Source organism: Hoplias malabaricus, chromosome 11 (assembly GCF_029633855.1).
Source record: "Hoplias malabaricus isolate fHopMal1 chromosome 11, fHopMal1.hap1, whole genome shotgun sequence".
NCBI lineage: Eukaryota > Metazoa > Chordata > Actinopteri > Characiformes > Erythrinidae > Hoplias > Hoplias malabaricus.
This window is the reverse complement of record NC_089810.1, coordinates 38,736,298-38,752,386: the sequence shown is the minus strand read 5'-3', so window position 1 is coordinate 38,752,386 and position 16,089 is coordinate 38,736,298. Positions and strand designations below refer to the sequence as shown.

The 16,089-nt window shown below is 42.1% G+C and overlaps 1 protein-coding gene across 1 annotated transcript; it reads right to left on the bottom strand.

Annotated features, from left to right (window-relative positions):
• Positions 1-627: 627 nt before the first annotated feature.
• six9 (SIX homeobox 9) lies at positions 628-8,444 on the bottom strand. Its single transcript, XM_066684721.1, has 4 exons — positions 8,359-8,444; positions 6,010-6,436; positions 3,531-3,694; positions 628-829 (listed from the first exon to the last, which is right to left on the bottom strand). The coding sequence occupies exons 2-4, from the start codon at positions 6,415-6,417 to the stop codon at positions 640-642; spliced, it is 762 nt and encodes a 253-aa protein (XP_066540818.1). The 5' UTR covers positions 6,418-6,436; positions 8,359-8,444; the 3' UTR covers positions 628-639.
• Positions 8,445-16,089: the final 7,645 nt, after the last annotated feature.

The window sequence follows — 16,089 nt, the reverse complement described above, 5'->3', positions numbered from 1 at the left end:
AAAAAAATGTCCGGGCGGAATTTCACAAACGTCCGCCATTTTGTTTTTGTAGAGCTTACATAGAACTTCGAGAAGTTTCGTTCACAAACTAGTCCCGCCCTCCCCTACTCCGATTGGTTCGCTTGAGTGAGAAGGGGGCGTGGCGAAGTAGCCTAAAATCTTCTGATTGGACGGTCTGAGTGTAGAGCTACCGTTATTGGTCGATAACCTTCTCTGTAAACATTTAATTGGTCAGTCTGCACGTCAGTAGTCGTCCATCCTGGTCACTCTGAATGAATCATATTCATTCTAAAACCCTGCTTTTTAAATCCCGCTCTGCTGTTGTGCTGTTGCATTTTGTCCATTCTAACATATTCGTAAACCTCAGGGAAACAACAAAATCAAACTTCATGATACTTATTGTGTGTTCAAGTATTGTAGCGCCATTTCATCCACTCTCTCTTACAGATTATCCAACTGTATCAGACTGAGGACTCTTCTCTTTCCTTACCACCAGGTGGCAGCAGCTTTCTGTGTTCATACTCCACTGACCTTACAACGTGTTCAAGCGTAGACAGAGTGTTGAGTCTGCAATAATGGTCAGTACAGGGACACGTGTCCAGGCTCTAGTCGGTATGAAGTGTGATGTTCAGACCCTGGTCAGTATGGAGGATAGCGTGCAGGCCCCAGGTGGCTGAGAGGTGGTGGATGGGCAGAGGAGAGCTGGGAGCAGGGGAACAGTGTCCTAGGGCTCGTTGGAGGTGAAATATCATCATCAGAACTGTGGAACTCTTCTCTAGATTTTCCACTGGAGCACAGAAACTGCTGAGGAATCGAATCCTCCATTTGTCTGTGACGAATAGAGAGAGAAAATGTGGCAGTGTAAAGCAGTGATCTGTAATTTATACAGAAAAAGAAACATGACATTTTCAAGTAAACACTGAGAATGACAGGGTTTTGTTAAAGTCTGGTAATCAGAGAGCCACCAAGAACACACACACACTTTTTGATACTTTAAATGATTTGAAAAACACTAGCTGCCATTTTAAAATGGGGAACAGTGATATGGGGATCTGAAAGATTATCATCAGAACTGTGGAACCCTCCTCTAGATATTTACTGGAGCTATGCCAGTCGACAGAGAGAGAACAAGACTTTAAATTAAAGACCATAACGATCTGAGAATTCTGAGCCAAGAACTCTAACCCTCTCTTTAGGAACCAGTTGACAGAGAAAAATTAGACGAGCCCTGACTATAGACACTTTTAAATCGAGACTAAACACATTCCTATTTCTATTTGAGCAGCGTAACCCTTCACTGTTTATTCAGTAACAACTCTCTAGTTCTTGCAGAGCTTCTCTGAGGTGTAAATCTCAGGAGGGTTCTATTGCTTTCATTTTTTTAAAATCATTTACTTTCTTTTCTTGCACGTTTGTCATTTTTAAAATACCTTTCATGGTTTCAATTCCAATTTCCAATTGTTTTTGCTCTAAATATAGTCTCCAAGAAAATGGAGTTTTCTGGGATTTAATTATTATTATTTTTATTATAATATTTAATGGGCGGCACGATGGTGCAGCAGGTAGTGTCGCAGTCACACACCCGGTTTCCTCCGGGTGACTGTCTGAGGAGAGTGGTGTGTTCTCCCTGTGTCTGTGTGGGTTTCCTCCGGGTGACTGTCTGTGAGGAGTGTGGTGTGTTCTCCCTGTGTCTGCGTGGGTTTCCTCCGGGTGACTGTCTGTGTGGAGTGTGGTGTGTTCTCTCTGTGTCTGCGTGGGTTTCCTCCGGGTGACTGTCTGTGAGGAGTGTGGTGTGTTCTCTCTGTGTCTGCGTGGGTTTCCTCCGGGTGACTGTCTGTGAGGAGTGTGGTGTGTTCTCTCTGTGTCTGCGTGGGTTTCCTCCGGGTGACTGTCTGTGAGGAGTGTGGTGTGTTCTCCCTGTGTCTGCGTGGGTTTCCTCCGGGTGACTGTCTGTGAGGAGTGTGGTGTGTTCTCCCTGTGTCTGCGTGGGTTTCCTCCGGGTGACTGTCTGTGAGGAGTGTGGTGTGTTCTCCCTGTGTCTGCGTGGGTTTCCTCCGGGTGACTGTCTGTGAGGAGAGTGGTGTGTTCTCCCTGTGTCTGTGTGGGTTTCCTCCGGGTGACTGTCTGTGAGGAGTGTGGTGTGTTCTCTCTGTGTCTGCGTGGGTTTCCTCCGGGTGACTGTCTGTGAGGAGTGTGGTGTGTTCTCTCTGTGTCTGCGTGGGTTTCCTCCGGGTGACTGTCTGTGAGGAGTGTGGTGTGTTCTCTCTGTGTCTGCGTGGGTTTCCTCCGGGTGACTGTCTGTGAGGAGTGTGGTGTGTTCTCTCTGTGTCTGCGTGGGTTTCCTCCGGGTGACTGTCTGTGAGGAGTGTGGTGTGTTCTCCCTGTGTTTGCGTGGGTTTCCTCCGGGTGACTGTCTGTGAGGAGTGTGGTGTGTTCTCCCTGTGTCTGCGTGGGTTTCCTCCGGGTGACTGTCTGTGAGGAGTGTGGTGTGTTCTCTCTGTGTCTGCGTGGGTTTCCTCCGGGTGACTGTCTGTGAGGAGTGTGGTGTGTTCTCCCTGTGTCTGCGTGGGTTTCCTCCGGGTGACTGTCTGTGAGGAGTGTGGTGTGTTCTCTCTGTGTCTGCGTGGGTTTCCTCCGGGTGACTGTCTGTGAGGAGTGTGGTGTGTTCTCCCTGTGTCTGCGTGGGTTTCCTCCGGGTGACTGTCTGTGAGGAGTGTGGTGTGTTCTCTCTGTGTCTGCGTGGGTTTCCTCCGGGTGACTGTCTGTGAGGAGAGTTGTGTGTTCTCCCTGTGTCTGTGTGGGTTTCCTCCGGGTGACTGTCTGTGAGGAGTGTGGTGTGTTCTCCCTGTGTTTGCGTGGGTTTCCTCCGGGTGACTGTCTGTGAGGAGTGTGGTGTGTTCTCCCTGTGTCTGCGTGGGTTTCCTCCGGGTGACTGTCTGTGAGGAGTGTGGTGTGTTCTCCCTGTGTCTGCGTGGGTTTCCTCCGGGTGACTGTCTGTGAGGAGTGTGGTGTGTTCTCCCTGTGTCTGCGTGGGTTTCCTCCGGGTGACTGTCTGTGAGGAGTGTGGTGTGTTCTCCCTGTGTCTGCGTGGGTTTCCTCCGGGTGACTGTCTGTGAGGAGTGTGGTGTGTTCTCCCTGTGTCTGCGTGGGTTTCCTCCGGGTGACTGTCTGTGAGGAGTGTGGTGTGTTCTCCCTGTGTCTGTGTGGGTTTCCTCCGGGTGACTGTGTGTGAGGAGTGTGGTGTGTTCTCCCTGTGTCTGCGTGGGTTTCCTCCGGGTGCTCCGGTTTCCTCCCACAGTCCAAAAACACACATTGGTAGGTGGATTGGCGACTCAAAAGTGTCCGTAGGTGTGAGTGTGTGTGTGTGTGTGTGTGTTTTAAGTCTGTGGCGCCCCCTCCAGGGTGTATTCCCCCCTTGCGCCCAATGATTCCAGGTAGGCTCCGTGACCCTGAATTGAATAAGCAGTTACAGATAATTATTATTGCATAATTATTAAATTGATTTATTTTTAAGGACATAGTCATCTCACCCTTTGCGTCCCTGGGCAGCTCTGTCCCTCTGACGGCGGTTTTTGAACCAGTTGCTGACCTGAGTGGCTGTGAGACCAGTGGCTGCTGCCAGGTCACGCTTCTCTCGTGGCGAGGGGTAGGGCTTTCTGCAGTACCACTCTCTCAACACACAGCGAGACTTCTCCTACACACACACACACAGAACAGGACACTGGCATGTTCATACAGATTTAAAAGGCCAGTTTATTTGCTTAACTTACACCACGACAAAAAGTTGTTCACCGTCTGTTCATCTGTGTTTAGAAGCTAGCAGTTGAAAGCAGTAATGCACCATTATGAGAACTCTGGGTTCCTCTATGGTCACGATGTCAAATTTGTTACAACAGAGGAACCATTTTTGGTGCCATATAGAACGCTTCTCTAAAAGGTTCTCCAAAATCTTTAGCACCTTGCAAAAAGTTCTTCAAGTGTTCAGGGTTCTATAGAAAGCCATTTCTTTCAATAAAGAACCATTTTAATTGTAGAACCATCATTTCTATGTGTGACCTTAAAAACAGAGACAGTGAGGGAAATGCTTCCGTCGCGTGGGGTTCCTGAAAATATCCTTTTCTTTCACCTGTTTCTTTACTAAAGACCTGGTTCTTTTTCTGCTTTTGTTTGTTTCTGGGGAAGACCACCTCCTTGTTTCTACACTCAATGTCCATTCTCAGCTCCGCGGACCACACAGGAGCCCTGTATTTTTACAATTAGTAGTCCATATGTTGCTCTGCCAATTACGTTCCCCACCCCCACCGATGTGGTGTTAAGTGTGTTGTACAAGTGGATCAGACCCAGCAGTGCTGCTTGAGTTTTAAATCAGTGTGTCCTCTCACTGTCCGCTCTGCATTGTTGGTGAACCTTGAAGACGTAAAGTCAGAGAAGGTGGTAGAAGTTTTGCCTCTGGATTTTGCCTTTCTTGTTGTGTGCTCATGCTTGGTCTCGGCTTGTTTTGCTCATTCGCGCGTTGCCATTTTTGTAATAAAGTCCAAATTGCTCACGTCTGTCTCTAGCCTTTGTTTACATCCAGAAAGTAAGTCGCTGAAACCGCCGGCTTTCTTTACTCTGATTTTGCCAAATACCAAGGAATCGCATTCCCTCTTTGGAAAAAAAAAACAGCAGGGAACACTGCCTTGCCCCATTTACAGATGTAATGAACCATGGTGTATGCGCATGTCGTTTTCTTTTTTTTTTTCCTTTTAAACACAAAAATGAAAAACCATTCATATGTTAGATATCCATCCATTCATTATCTGTAACCGCTTATCCATTTCCAGGTCACGGTGGGTCCGGAGCCTACCTGGAATCATTGGGCGCAAGGCGGGAATACACCCTGGAGGGGGCGCCAGTCCTTCACAGGGCAACACACACACACATTCACTCACACCTACGGACACTTTTGAGTCGCCAATCCACCTACCAACGTGTGTTTTTGGACTGTGGGAGGAAACCGGAGCACCCAGAGGAAACCCACGCAGACACAGAGAGAACACACCACATTCCTCACAGACAGTCACCCGGAGGAAACCCACGCAGACACAGGGAGAACACACCACACTCCTCACAGACAGTCACCCGGAGGAAACCCACACGGACACAGAGAGAACACACCACACTACTCACAGACAGTCACCCAGAGGAAACCCACGCAGACACAGGGAGAACACACCGCACTCCTCACAGACAGTCACCCAGAGGAAACCCATGCAGACACAGGGAGAACACACCACACTCCTCACAGACAGTCACCCGGAGGAAACCCACGCAGACACAGGGAGAACACACCACACTCCTCCCAGACAGTCACCCGGAGCGGGAATCGAACCTACAGGTCCCTGGAGCTGTGTGACTGCGACACCTACCTACTGCGACACCGTTATTAAATTCTTAACCATTACGCATTTAATAAGTACATAAGATCATCTGGCATACCACCTCTCACTGATTTACCATCTGTGGTACACATACCATAGTTTGAGAACCACTGCCCTAGTCCTTCATCAGTGGACACAGGACGCCACTCACAGGACGCTGTTGGCTAGATACTTTTGATTCGGTGGACTATTCTCAGTCCAACAGTGACACTGAAGAGTTTCAAAGCACCGGCAGCACTGCTGTGTCTGATCCACTCCCCCCACCACCACGTCCCTGTCTCTGACACTGACTATCTTGTTAATACGGTCAATTAACAGGGTCTTGTGTGTTTTTCAAAGGGCATTCTGCCATTTTCTCCAGTGATTCTTATAAGACAGATGTTGTATTGACACGTAGTGGCTTAGATGTGCCAGAGATTCTGCACTAAACATGGTCTCCCACATGTGGGGGGCATGCTCTATGGAGCATAAACAGATCCATTCAAGCACTACAAAGGAATGTCTTCCTCCATCTCATGCAAGTTGCAGATTACATTATACTGCAAAGTACCTACTACAAAGTTTCCTACTACAGAAAAAGTCCTGGTACCTTAAAGCAATAGCTGGTCTCCTCTCCGTCCCAGATGGTGCGCGGCAGGGGGAATTTGCGCCGGACGCGGTACTTGCCCACAGCCCCCAGGGGCCGGCCCCTCTGCAGCTCAGCCTCCAGGTAATGGGCCCTGAGCCACAGCTGCTGCAGTAGAGAGTGGCTGTGAGGTGAGAAACCATGGCCCTCAATGATGGCATAAAGCTCTGTGAATCGGCCCTGATGGAAGGCCACGGCCGCACGGGCCTTTAGCACACTCTCCACACCCTGCAGACCGAGGAACGAGGAGGAGGAGGAAGGTGAGATGGAAGGTAAAGAATGGAGGAACGTGGCCAGGCGGTCCATACAGCCGCTCTGCAGCAGCACCTCGCACACACACGCCACTTGATCATCAGAAAAGACCATTGCCATATTCACAGAGAGTAGGAATCTGGAGGAGAGATTTGATCACATCAGATAGACATCCCAGTAAACATTTAGCCGTTGATTCAACGTTGAAATAACGTAATGATTGCCGTCTAATCAACGTTCAAAATGAAAGTTGAAACACAGACATTGAAAAGACTACTATTAGACGTATTTTGGACGTCCATTGACGTTATTAATTGGTCCTGAAATAAATTACTCGTATAAAACGCATTTTGGACGTCCACTGACGTTATCGATTGGTCACCACTTAACTAACTTATTAAGATGGATTTTGGACGTCCATTGACGTTTAAAATATGTCCTTGACGGACAGACTACTTTTAGAACTATTTTGAACATCCAGGGACGTTCCTTGTTTACTGGGAAGGACAAAGTAGACTTGAGTTAGAATAATAAACGGATCTGGATCCGGTGCCACGTACAGTAACAGCATTAATATTCAGAAGTAGGTGGAGCATATTCAAATCCACACTCAAGTATAAATACAGTTACTTCAGTAAATTAATAACCGCCCACATAACAGTAGCCAAGTATAACATTAAAAGTTCTGAATCTATCAGCACAGGAACTTCACAGGAACCATGTACCGCTTTCTCCTCACCTCTCTTCACTTTTGAATTCCAAATAAAAACTAAAGCGTCAAAGTAAACGCTGATCACGAATCAGTCAGCTCACCACTTTAACAGAGTAATGTTTACACATGCACTGACAGAAGATTCGTCTCTGTGGTGGTACCCTCTCAAGGGAACATATTTGTACCATTAAATAGAGAACATAATTGCACCTTATTTTATTATAATTGTAGATTTTTAAAAATGTATTGATTTCATACTTCATCTCCAGGACTTTTATTATGCTTTTTTTATATGACACAGTTCTGTTCTGAAAGATTACAAACATGTAACTCTCCTTCTGGAGAAGAGAATGTAATGTACCTTTAAGGAACAAAACTGGACTTTTAAACACTGTTGTACCTCCATTTTACTTTTTTCTGAGGGTGTACAAAGGTAATCAGTGACCACCTGAAGGGAAAAAATAGATTCCTTTATTCACTAATAATCATTCGATGAAAAAATATCATTTGAAATTGCTCAGTGATATAAATCAGTCAATATTCTACTTTGGTAAATGTGAGGAGTTAATACCCACCTCTGTTAATAAACATTATATAACGCATTGAAATGGATTAAACAGCAAAGATGATGATGGTTATAATTCATTTCTTTAGTGAATGTTGGAGACAGGCCTCCAGTCCGACTACAGAGACTTGGACTCAATTTCAGCGTGAGGTTCTACATTATTATTATTATTATTATTATTAATAGTATTAGTGGTAGAAGCATTAATATTAAATTAGATTTCATATGAATTTCACTGCTACCATTTCATATAATTAAACTTATATGAATGATAATGCCTTTAAGGTATTATTTTTTGTGAAGCGTTTTCACAAAGCTACACCAGTGCTTGGTCTTTCTAGCGCTGTGAAAGTACAAGAAATATGAGCTTTAGTGCAATAAATAACAAAAAAAAAATGAAACATACAAGTATTATACAAGTAAATTTCTTTTCTTTTACCTACCTTTTTTTTTATTAAAATTAAATTAAATTGCATATCTATGAAGCATTTGTATGGAATATTTATTAAGTGCTGTGCAGATAAATCTTACATTTCTCACACAATGTAAAGGACAGCTGCAGCCTTTCAACAACGGAGAAGAAAAACGAAACATTATTATTATGTATTTTGGTAGAAACATTTTTGTTCTATTCTTAAATTAAAACATTTATTAGGTATAAAATACACAATAATACAATAATAACAGTGGCAACGTAAAGCCTAAGCTTTTATTTTAAAATTTGAAAATAAATCAGCAAAGTTATGGAATGCGATAACACACAAATCTTACACAAAATAAATACCTTCCATGAAGATCAGAGGCCCCTCCAGGTTTGGCTTTTCTAAGCCGATCTCATATTGACGCCGCTGATGGAAGTACCGTGAGCCGAGCAGCCGAGTGTGCGTTAGAGCACAAGAGCTCACACACTTTTACCTGTTCTCACCTGAGTAACTCCACCCACAGTCAAGCAGAGTGCACACAGGTAACTGGAGAGCATGAGGGTCACTAAAACACTGACAAGCACTGACACACATTGTGCACTTAGTCAGACATACACACAGAATCCAAAAAAACTCACGAAAACAAACAATCTGCTGCTCTTCTGACATCTCTAAAGCTGAGGGGGAGGAACAAGATCAAAAGAAACCCCTTTCAATCTGAATGCAATCACATTTCCAAATCAAATGAGGGCCCCAACGTTTGTTAAATAGATTTGGTTAGTGATGACTGACAGACACACACATACACATATACATACACATATACATACACATATATACACATGTATGTGTATATGTATATATATATATATATATATACAGGGGGTCCTCGACCTACGACCTTGATCTGTTCCTACATCGCATTGTAAACTAATTTTCGGTGTAAGTCGGAACATACGTACATACTGTACGTAAATAACATACTGTAAGCATTTATCCTATCCTAACACCTATCCTCCTCGGCCCCGAGCCGCGTCACCGTGTATTCTTCCGCCGCGCACACCAAACACGAAGTTTTTGAAAGAACACACCAAAAACAAGGCTTTATACAATAAATGGGAGATGTGTCGTCACAACGAAACATCGTAACTCGGGACTGACGTAACCCGAGGACTCCCTGTATATGTACATATGTGTATATAGGTGTGTATGTATATATGTGTGTATGTATATATATGTGTGTATGTATATATATATGTGTATGTATATATGTGTGTATGTATATATATATGTGTATGTATATATGTGTGTATGTATATATATATGTGTATGTATATATGTGTGTATGTATATATATGTGTGTATGTATATATATATGTGTATGTATATATGTGTGTATGTATATATATATATATGTGCATGTATATATGTATATATGTGTGTATGTATATAGGTGTATATATTTATATATGTGTATATGTAGATGTATATATGTGTATATATGTATGTGTGTGTCTGTCAGTCATCACTAACCAAATGCATTTAACAAACGTTGGGGCCCTCATTTGATTTGGAAATGTGATTGCATTCAGATTGAAATGGGCTTCTCTTGAGATCTTGTTCTGTATGTGTAAGTATGTATACACACATTATATAAATATATACACACACATACATACCATATAAAATCATTTGAAAAACGTAATTCCCTATTAACACTGTCTAATTTATAAGAAACCCCAGATATAAAAGCTGTGTAAACACATTTGACCCTATAGTGTAAATATCATCAAAAGAAGTCCACTTCACAAAATGAAACCAGACAGACGGCATTGTAAAGGATGTTTAATACAATGTCACATTGAGGTTGAATATAAAAAATAAAATAACTATAACAAGTACAAAACACACCTCTTTAAAAAGAGATCTGCCGTTTTATCATGCGGTAAAAAAGGAAGCGATCCCTTTATTAGACTTTAAAGAACAATTCAGAATTCTTTGGTTTGATCAGCTGCATATTTTCTCCTCAGGGGATAGTTAGATGTCACATATCTGTGAGAGTAAAAAAAAACCTTAAAAACTATACTAAAGCCATATAGACAGACACGTCTGTAACAGTAACACACATACACATGCCAATACACACACACACACACACACACACACACACACACACACGTTCCCTTTGTTTCTTACGCACATACAAAAAAATTTAAAACAACCCCCAGGTGCATGGAAGGAAGAACAGAAAGCAGTAAATTCATACACACCTTTGGCAAATAAATGCTACATGTCCTATGTTACATATGCTTGTAAAATACAACTACATTGAAAGGTATTTTAGAAATGTATAGTATACAAAACGAGAAATGCAAGACTTTGATGGATAATGCAGTACTAAAAAAAATAAAAATAAAAAAAAAACGTATCAGGCCTTAGGTCCACTAACAACAGGATGCTGCTTCATAGCTGATAAATGCTTTAAATACACACCAAAATTAAAACAAACACAGATAATAAAAGAGAAGGCACATTTACGGCTAGAGTTAGCACACGGGATTATGTGTACCAAGGTCTGGGAACCACAAGTCTACGACATGATATCAACGCAGTCTACGGTAGTGTCCCTCAGGCAATTGTTTACAGCCAAACAGCTAAGTGGAGAGAAAATTGCACAAATTCATGATGACTGCAGCAGAACCACAGATCTTTCAAAAGAGAGAAGGCAGTAAACATTTCATGGCTAAAATGTGCAAAACATTAGGAGGTGAGCCCTTTATAGAGCTAAAATACGGCCTACGGGAAATAAAAAATAATAATCAGGAACTTGTTGAATGTCATTGTGTGCATTTCAGGTCATTTTCCCAGACAAGGATTAAACCTAGTGCCAGTTTACATACATCGACTACAAACGGTATTGATACAATATACTAATAGTAGGATATTCAAAAGTTCGGAAGAGTGCGCAGCATGTAGCCTGCAGTTTAGTTGTGTCCTGAATTAGCAGAGGCACTATTCCATTTGATTTGACTGAAAATGAACGGGAAAAAAAAAAAAAAAAAAAAAAAAAAGAGATCCTACAAATTTGTTATGTTTCAACAAGACAAACAAACAACACAAGACAGACATCATTATTGCTCATACACAGAGAATAGTGTTGTGTTAAAACCCAGGTTGTGCTATCAGTATAAAAAGGGTTATTAAAAATGTAGCTAGAAGTCTTTATATTGTAGTACTGGAGTTATTTTTTTTACATCTATAATCAGTATTCCCATCAATCATTGCATAGATTTATTCCTCTTAAATAAACTTGCCATTAGTGCCTTTCAGCGTTTGTAGTGACGGATTGGAGTGTTTTAGTAACTTAGGAGAAATATTTCAAACTAGCACTGCAAAGCAATCACGCATCATTTGAAATGTTAGCTTGATCTGACTATTTGGATGTAACAACATACACAAACTAGATTCGGTTCAGTATTCCAAACAGCCAATTTAAAAGAGGCTGACACATCACCGTTTTAAAAATATACACATTTTCAGGTTTGATTTTGATTTTAGATCTGTTAACTGTAGAGTTCAGAGTGGCTCTGATAAATAAACGCTCTTTAGAACATGCCACGATGTCCTCTAGAATTCAAAAGTTCTTTTTAAAAAAGTAAGGCCAGGCAAGCCCAGTTTCGCCCAGCTGCAAAAGCAATAGTCACACAAGCGTCTGAGGCAAGATGCGACTTCCATTACGTTTAATGCAACATTTCATGTGACCTTGACTAATAAAGGACACGGGTTTTTTCCGCGGATCCTGAAAATATAGAAAAGAGTTTGAAACTGACAGGGAGAAAATATATGATCGCTTAATGAGGTCATTCATAATATGACGCTGGTGCAGTTAAACCTTGCTATGCCCTCTCCGCTATCCATGTGCAATTAAACCTTGCTGTGGCCCCTTTGCAATCTACTCTAATGTAATGACGACTCACTACCCCTGCTCTGTCATTTACCCCAGTGCAATTCAAACTTGCTAGGCCAGCTGCATAAACTACCCCAGTGAAATGAAACCTCATTATTAATCACGCTCACAGGGGGCATGCACTGAACAACAGAAATGGCAACGTCTAATAATTTGATAGAAAACTTGACAAAAACTTAACAAGATTTTAAAAAGTGACTAAAAGATATATTGGAAAAACTATTTTTTTTTTTCCTTTTAAAACAATGCCACAAACATCATTACAATCCTAATGTGCATTAAGCCCAGTGACATTAGCTAATTTCCTTGTAACTACACACCCCTTGGTTAGCAGTAACAGGGAAGCTTCCCAGGAAACCAGAAATAAAACTGTAGCAAGCTTAATTGTTCTCTAACACTTGGTTAATTAAGCATCCTCTTAGTAACATCATCAGTCCTGTCAATTTAGATTACACCAGTCTTTTGATATTCCTTTCAATTTTAGCCAGCTTTTAGCTTGCGGTGCGAGCAGGACACAAATCCGACACTCCCACAAGCCAGGACGAAAACCGTGAGGTGTCTCTCTGACAAACTGAACAAGAGATGATTCAACACACCTCATGTACAGTTTGACGACCAGAAACATCACCCCACCTCAATCAAAACTTTCAACTTGAGATATAGCATATACTTCAGCACGCTCCCTGTCCGTGGGGGCTACAATAAACAGGACTACCTTAGGAGACGGGTTTAACCCTTACCTGACACTACTGAAGCCGTTATTAAGGCAAGAAAACACGTAACCAAGTATGATCCATCCATGATGCATGTACCAATTTTTGTGTGTGGCAAGCTTGAATCATCCTAAGAATCAGAGTGTGTACTGGGCCACGCATATAACATTAAGCTGAGACACTAACAATTCTCTAAAGAACTAGCTCGACCTTGAAAGTACAAGGATGATTAAAAATGTATAAACATGCCGCTGATGCGTACAATGCTAAAGTAATGGATAGCACTAAACTAAAAACCGTAAATAATCTGATAACATATCAGACTGCTTTTGAGTGTTTAGAAAAAACAGAATAACTATTCTCTTCTCAATGTTACAGCTTAATTTTATGGTTATGAATGTGTTTGAATTTGGCCTTGATATTCCACGCAAAACATAAGCTTTAGCTCCAAAAATGACAAAGGAGTAAAAGGCCTTGGCATTGCCTCATTTGCAACAATGAAAGTGGATTATATTAAAGTCATGCTTTTCTTCTCACCTGTGATTTTGTCAAGCTTGCAGGTAAATCTGCTTCCTGTTCCTATGTCAAAACCCCCTCCTCTCAACCGACTTATTACTCCTTCTGTCCTATTTGGAAAGGTACTGCATTATCTGACAGCTGTGTTTAGCACCACAGAAATAGACTGGCAAGATCTGTATAAACAACGTGATTCAAGGCACACAAATATGAGCTCCCAAGCTCCTGAGCTACAGAGATCTAAACAGATCTTCGCTGCCTTTGTATAGAAACTTTATTGCTGACTGTATTCTTTTTAATGAACTGGCCAGTGGTGCTATGTATAATGTGTTGTAGTGATGCTCTGGAGTGCTTAGAAATGTTACACTATGGAGTATCATCTTATAACTCTACAGCTGAGTGTTTGTAAATAGGGTAATTCCATATAATGAGGCAAAGTGATCATCGTGTGCATGGCACAGTGTACTAACTGCAGCCTACGATTTTAGGAAAATGTGAGAAGGCAAGAAGACCACTGCTCTTTGCAGCTGAGATCAATGTAAATATAAAACATCTGTAAGAAGCTACACGATGTCGAAGGTTTCCTCGGTATTGGATTAAGGCATTTTTGATATTTTAACCTAAAGAAATAGTAGGGTATTGTGTTTCTATAACCAAGATCCCTACCTCTGAAAATTATACATTAATCGTTCACTAAAGCCGTCCATCGATTGTCTGGGGATTTCTAACAGGCATTTGCCCATCAGAACAAAATTTACAAACCCAAATCATCATCCACAGGGACAGACTGCAGCTGTGTAAGAATCTTGGAGTCCCCATCCATTTCCACTTCTTCGAGATGAGAGTCCCTATCCACATCATCACTCGAAGGGGTACCCAAGAGCAGGGACTCTCCTCCTGGCAGGCCCAACAAAGCTGGATCCTCTGGTAAATCTCCTTTCCCACGTACATCAAACAGTGTCAGGCCAGAGGAAGAGGACAGGGACACAGGACTCCAAGTTGGATGAGGAAGATGGGGGCCACCTGCCACACCACAGGTCATAGGACTGAAGGAAAGCATGCTCTCAGGACAGAGGGTCTGTTGGGATGGAAGGATACTGATGGAAGTCGGAGTGGCAGAGTCTGGGGTATTTGGGGAAGCCCCTGGAGATGATGTGGCAAGGGTTCCAGGCTCAGGACTATTGTATAGTCCAGGCGGACCAATGAAAAGGGACGACTGGAGAGGGCTAGATGTCGGCACAGAGGATGTAGAAACGGGCTGATTATCGAGCAATGGCCCAACTGCAGTTTGCTCCTGTTCATTGCTGCTGCTACTGATGTTGGGGCCTGAAGCTACACTTTCTGGGACGGATTTGACAGGCACGCTGGCCAGCTGGATACCAGCTGGTATAGTGAGGATAAGTTTGCCATTCTGAACACTCAGGAATGGGCTTCCACCTGCCAGGACAAAGTTACCTAGAAACAAGGGCAGAATGATACAGTCAAGCTGTGGAGGAAGGAAACAAAAATAAAGACCAAGACTCAAGTGCATTTATTGTAACAACGTGAGGCTTTTTCATTACACATACATTTTATATTAAATATTTATTTATAAGAATATATATTCTTTCCAGAAAAATATTGGCTTTTGTCCACACATCTCCTCCAGTAATTACCCATCTACAGTGGATATAAAAATGACACACATCTATGTTAAAATGGCAGGTATTGTGATGTAAATAATTGAGCTATATGAATAATGAGATGTTTTCCCACCTTTCATGACATAATTTAAATTTGTGGGTGTGTGCAATCTTCCCTGCCAAAGCACAACGAATCTGTTGAGGTTCTCTTCAGGTGAAGCCATTCTTAGGCTGGTATTGAGTTATGCTTTGAGTCACTGTTGAAGGTTTTGTGCAATTGCATGATATATGGAATTGCTGATTATTCCCTCCACTTTGACTAATGTCCCAGTTCCAGCTGTGTAGAAAAAGAACCATAGAGTGTAATGCTGCTACCACCGTGCTTCATTGTGGCTATGGTGATCTTGTGTTGTTTGTTGTTTTTGTGCCAAATATACCTTTTGGAATTTTGTTCAAAACGTTCAGCCTTGGTCTAATCAGACCATAGCACTTTTCCCACATGTGCTTTTGGCAGATTTGAAGTAAGGTTTTTGCAAAATGTAACCAGGCTTGGATGGTTTTCTGTGCAAGAAAAAAGGCTTCCATCCTGCCACTCCACCCCGTAACCCAGACATATGAAGAATACGGAAGATTGTTGTCACATGTAGCACACAACAAGCACTTGCCAGAAATTCCTGCAGCTCAGATGTTATTGTAGGCCTCTTGGCAGCATCCCGGTCCATTCTTGTTTTTGTGTTTTTATCAACTTTAGAGGGAAGTCTCTATTTTACCCACTTGTTGATTCCCATCTTCACTGTTTTACATAGTATATATTCCAATACCTTTAATATTGATGGTACCCTTCTCCTAACTGATATCTTTCAATAACGTAGTGCCTTTGAGGACCATGGGTTTTGCTGAAAGACGCAAACAACTAAATGTCAGGGAAATCTTAACAGAACGACAATTAATATGGGGTAAAACAATTATTTAAAAGAATGGCAACTGTGTACTGACTACTGTTTAACATGAATTTGAATGTGACTGGTTAATTCAGAACACAGTCACATCCCTAAATATAAGAGGGTAAACACATAATTTTTTTTTTTTTTTCCCCAGCTAACTAGTTTCTGGCCTTGTGCTGAGATTTTGACATCCGCTCACATTCACATTTAAAGGAGGACTCTGCAATTTATTTACTGTACATGGTCATAAAAATCCAGTGTGTGTGATCATAGATTGAGAAAACAGGCTAAGCTGAAGCACTGGCATTCCTGATAGCAGTGCTGAAGCCTG

Coding starts and splice junctions, on each gene's coding strand:
- six9 (XM_066684721.1), bottom strand. CDS start 6,417: ATGGCAATGGTCTTTTCTGATGATCAAGTGGCGTGTGTGTGCGAGGTG. Junction 3,695..6,009: donor AGACCAGCTATTGCTTTAAG/GTACCAGGACTT, acceptor GTGTGTGTGTAG/GAGAAGTCTCGCTGTGTGTT. Junction 830..3,530: donor GCTGCCCAGGGACGCAAAGG/GTGAGATGACTA, acceptor TATTCGTCACAG/ACAAATGGAGGATTCGATTC.